The sequence below is a fragment of the Crocuta crocuta genome, unplaced genomic scaffold (assembly GCF_008692635.1).
Source record: "Crocuta crocuta isolate KB4526 unplaced genomic scaffold, BGI_CrCroc_1.0 scaffold115, whole genome shotgun sequence".
Classification (NCBI taxonomy): domain Eukaryota; kingdom Metazoa; phylum Chordata; class Mammalia; order Carnivora; family Hyaenidae; genus Crocuta; species Crocuta crocuta.
The window spans coordinates 6,663,970-6,668,794 of record NW_027530575.1 but is presented as its reverse complement, the minus strand read 5'-3'; the positions used below and the strand labels follow the sequence as shown (position 1 = coordinate 6,668,794).

General features: G+C 52.5%; 1 protein-coding gene across 1 annotated transcript in view; it reads right to left on the bottom strand.

Annotated features, from left to right (window-relative positions):
- MAN2B1 (mannosidase alpha class 2B member 1) overlaps positions 1 to 4,825 on the bottom strand; it is a 15,365-nt gene that overhangs the window by 2,580 nt on the left and 7,960 nt on the right. Inside the window, exons 12-16 of the mRNA XM_077767964.1 lie at positions 4,735 to 4,825; positions 4,298 to 4,414; positions 3,131 to 3,304; positions 1,706 to 1,803; positions 1,488 to 1,620 (exon numbers count right to left, since the gene is read on the bottom strand). The exon at positions 4,735 to 4,825 is cut by the window's right edge and continues 41 nt beyond it. Of these exons, the coding sequence (XP_077624090.1) occupies positions 1,488 to 1,620; positions 1,706 to 1,803; positions 3,131 to 3,304; positions 4,298 to 4,414; positions 4,735 to 4,825 (613 nt within the window). The remainder of the gene's footprint in view (positions 1 to 1,487; positions 1,621 to 1,705; positions 1,804 to 3,130; positions 3,305 to 4,297; positions 4,415 to 4,734) is intronic.

The window sequence follows — 4,825 nt, the reverse complement described above, 5'->3', positions numbered from 1 at the left end:
GGGTCTAAGCATGCACCTGAGCGCAGGGCCCTGCAGATACCCACCCCTGCTGTAAACCCCGCCAATAGCATGGGCACCTCCCCCACCTGCCTAGGTGTGATGCCCCCACTTCCTCCATCAGATGTTACCACATCATCCTGGGGCGTAGCAGTAGGATCGCTGCTGGCCGTTACCCCGTCTTCCCTCCTTAGAACAGGATTCTAGTTTGGCAAGTGGCTACCCAGACTAAAGACTATATTGTCCAGTCTTCCCTGACGCCAGCAGCAGCTGTGTGAGCATGGCTTGCTCCGTGGAAAATGACCAAAGTGGTGTAAACACCATTCCTTGCCTCTTTCGCTCTCCCACTGGCTCAGATACAGATATGATGGCTGGAGCTTGAGTAGCCATCTTGGGCCATGAGGTAAAAGCAGAATGTTGAGGAAAGTAGAGCAATGAGATAGAAGAGGTCTGGATGGGGGCACCTGGGTGGCTCAGTTAAGCATCCAACTTTGGCTCAGGTTATGATCTCACAGCCTGTGGGTTCGAGGCCCGTGTCAGGCTCTGTGCTGACGGCTCAGAGCCGGGAGCCTGCTTCGGATTCTTTGGCTCCCTCTCTCTCTGCCCCTCCCCCGCTCACCCTGTCTTTCTCAAAAATAAACATTTAAAAAAAAAAAAAAAAGGTCTGGATGACGGTGAAATAACCCCACATGCCCTGGATGGCCCAGCCAGACTTTGTTAGACGGAAAGTCTGTTTTGTTTTAGGCACCATTCATTTTGGCAACAGTTACTACAGACAACACTGTCCTAACACAGTGACCCAGGAATGCAGAACATTCACCTCAAGGGGAAGTGCGACAAATGTGAATCTTGCTATTGCCTGTGCCATCCCTGCCCCAAGAGGAGATGTTAACACGAGGCCCCACAAGGGTGAGCCCTGAAAGCAGCCAGATGCACCCTCCGCTATCCATCCCAGGTGACAAGCCCCACGCCCTATCCAAGCGTGAACTCTCAAATATCCACCTCAGCGCTAATCCTCGGTGAACCCTTCACGCAGCTCTACCTGGTCCTCCCCGTTCACGGGCCAAGTGAATCCACCCCACCTCCGGCTTCAAAAGCTAACTTATAGGGGCGCCTGGGTAGCTTAGTCGGTTAAGCGTCCGACTTTCGCTTAGGTCATGATNTCTCCTAGAAATAAATAAAACATTAAAAAAAAATAAAAATAAAAAAAAAATAAAAAAATAAAAAAAAAAAACACAAAAGCTAACTTATAATCCTGACACCCAGAGCAGAGGTGAAAGGCTTTGCTCTTGCTTCTTGCTTCCAAGGCAGGACTGTCCACTCAACCAGCCATGCATGTCAGCCCTGTGGGAAGATCCTCAAGCACCCCCTCAGGTCTTAGCCATCTTTGGATATGATGGAGGTGTAAATCCTACACCCAGCTCCACACCCGCCCAAACATAGCTCACTGCCCCCCCCAGGCCCCACACCTCCCCCACACCTGCTCATCATCCCTGGTCACTGACCTTCACCACTCGCGTTTGAGCCCAGTGGCTCACCAGCCATGGTTCCTGTTGGTTGGGCCTGAAGATGTAGGCACCCGAGACCTGGGCGCTTTGGTTGTTGCCTACGCTGGCGTTGTACCTGGGAACGGGGCAGGGGAGAGTCAGGAAAGTGGCCTCAGCTCTACTGACACCCTCTCCCTGGCCTGGTGGTCCCCGCCCCTCACCAGTAGAAGGCTTGGCGAACAGGTAGCACGAGATTCTGGTCCAAGTTCTCCATCTCCACCAAGAGCCCTGTGTCAGGGTCAAACCTAGCGCGGATGTGCTGGATAGAAAAGGCAGACAGACGTCAATGACCATCATTTCAGCCAAGGGCAGCTTCACCCTCCTGGGGCTCAGGAGAACATCAGGAGGTACCCGCCCCTCCTCTCTCTATGTCCTCACCTGGCCCTGTTAACAACTCCTAACAGATCTACCTTCTACCTTCTCCTCAATTGGACCACCTCTTACCATTTCCATGGCCTTTTGAGATTAATACAGCTGATCCATCCCTTCCAGGCTCGCCCCCCCAGTCAGTTCGCCATGCAGCCGCCAGAGGGCGCCAGTGACACCCCAAGTACCATCCTAGCCAGTCCACCAGGGCCCAGGGCTGACTTGTGCACTTGACAGAGTGAGTAATCATAGTGCCAGGACCCAGGAGACTTTTAGGGGCCAACGGAAATGTGTAAATTTTAATTTCTCTTGGAATCAGAAGAAAACTTAAATGTAATAATAGTGAGTATGTTATAATGAAGACTACCTGGTTAATATTTATCTTTTATACCCACCTGGTCATGAAATATAATTTTTAACTTTTTTTTTAAATTTTTTTAAATGTTTTTATTTATTGCTAGGAGAGAGAGAGAGAGAGACAGTGTGAACACGGGAGCGTCAGAGAGAGAGGGAGTCACAGACTGAAACAGGCTCCAGGCTCTGAGCTGGCAGTCAGCACAGAGCCCGATGCGGGGCTCGAACCCACGAACCGCGAGATCATGACCTAAGCGAAAGTCGGACGCCTAACCAACTAAGCCACCCACGCGCCCCAATTTTTAACTTTTTTTTTTATGGAAAAAGAGACCCACAAAGGCAAAAGTGCTGGGGCCCATGACAATCTTAATGCAGCCCTAACCCTCACGTGGCTCCTTCGAAGTAAAAGCCGAAGTCTCCCCCTTGGCCCTCCAGTACTGCATAGTCTGACCTGTCACCCAACACCTGCCCCTCCAGCCACAGTGGGTTCCTTGAATACTCGCCACCCTCTTGCTGCTCCCTGCTGCCTGGATCCCTCTCTCTGCGCCCCCTGCCCCCCAACTCCCAGTGGCCATCTGGCTCCCTCCCTCAAGTCTCTGACTTGCCTTAGTTAATTTGCAAACCCCTACCACCGTCAGCTCCTTCATATCTGTCAAGTGTCACACGGGATGACACTGGTGCTGCACAGCAGTCCCAGAAAAGGGCACTGAGGCTCCAAGGGAAGTGGTCACTCACTGGAGGACACGTAATGGGGGACTGGTAACCACACCGTGAACCCAAGACCCCCGATCCAGACCCCACGCAGCTCGCCATGATCCCTCAGGTTTGTCACAGCGACAGGGAAGGGAATCTGGCCAGACTCTCACCTCATTTTGGATGGCCAAGTCACGGGACCAGGTCCGCGGGGATCTGGGCTGGGGTTTGTGGGCATGGGGGCGCTGGCCAGGTGCCTGGCTTACTGAGTAGATGCTGAAGCCCAGGGCAGGCAGTGAGGCTGGGAAAAGCAATTCCTGACCGTCTGAGCTAGGAAGTATCACCACCTCGGGTAAAGGAAGAGGGAAACAGAGTCAAGAGACTGTGAATAACATACTGAGCTGTACATAAAGGGACGGGTCAAACTCCAGCAGGGGAATACGTCCCCAGATGGGGGAAGAAATTTAAGTGTTGGTCAGGGAGGATGGGGTGTCAGAAATTCTGAGTTAGAGATTGCAGAGAAGATTCATAGAGTGGGGAGAATAAATTGCTTGGTGGGGGGAGAGGGGAAGTGAGGGAGAAAGTGGGGAAAGAGATCCTTGAAGCAAGGGAATGAAGGAAAGGCAGATTCTTGGGGGAGGAAGAGATTCTTAGGAAGAGGCCTTCCAGGATGAAGACAGTAACAATTAAACAAAAATAAAAAACAAAATCCGGGGCTCCTGACTAGCTCAGTCAGTAGAGGATGCGACTCAAGTCTCAGGGTTGTAAATTCGAGACCCACGGTGGATGTAGATTACTTAACAAAATAAAATCCTGGGGTGCCTTGGGTGACTCAGTCAGCTAAGCATCCGATTCTTGATCTCAGCTCAGGTCTTGACCTCAAGGTCATGAGTTCAAGCCCCGCATTGGGCTCCATGCTGGTGCGTGGAAACTACTTTAAAAAAAAATCCTTATATGTTAACTAAAATTTAAATAAAATTTTTGAAAAAGATAAAATCTTTTTAAAAAGTCATGAGGAGACATTAAAAAGTGGGAAGCTTGCTCCGGAGGCAGGGCAGGGGGGTTGGTAGGGGGACAGATGTTGCCAGGGGGGAATGATGTCAAACGATGGAGGGGGAAGATAGTCACAGAAAAAGTGCCAGGCACAAGGTAATGATGGAGGGGAAGACATTCATGAAAACGAGTTACCCAAGAGAAGGAGGTGTCCATGGGAGGGGTGTCCATGAATGGAGATAATCAGATGGCGGGGAAAGGGTAGAAACGCCCAGGGGGAGGTGTCCAAGGCAGGAGGTAAACTGGGGGTGGTACTCATTGGAGGAATATTCATTGAATGGGCTCACATCGCTGGGCACAACTGTGCCATTTGGGTCCCTCACGACGAAACCGTGCTCGCTGACTGGCAGCCGCACCATCCAATCCATTTTCCGCCCCAAGGGGTTATAAATGATCACCTGGAACTGGTGCGGGAGGGTCAGAATGAGCAAGGGTTACAGCGGGCCTTCTTGAAACCCGCCCCCTGTGCGCGGCAACTTTCTTGGCTGATCCAAGTCCCCACGGGGTACTTGGGTCTCCGTCCCACCCCAGTTTCACTGTGCCCTACGCGATGGTGCCACAGATCGATCCTCCAACAGAACAACTTCGCAACCCGCGGGTCCCTCCAGAGACCCTCTGAGCCCCACCTCCTCCGGGCCCCGCCCCGCTGTCCTCAGGTTCCTGCTCCATCTCCCCCACGGGACCTGGCTCCCGCCCCCGCCCCTCCGGCGGGAGCCCAGCTCACGTTCTTCGCGGTCTGGCTGAGCGGACAGACGCTGATGTTGAGGTTTCGGCAGTACGTGAAGTTCTCCTTGAAGCCGCTGAGCCGCGCCAGC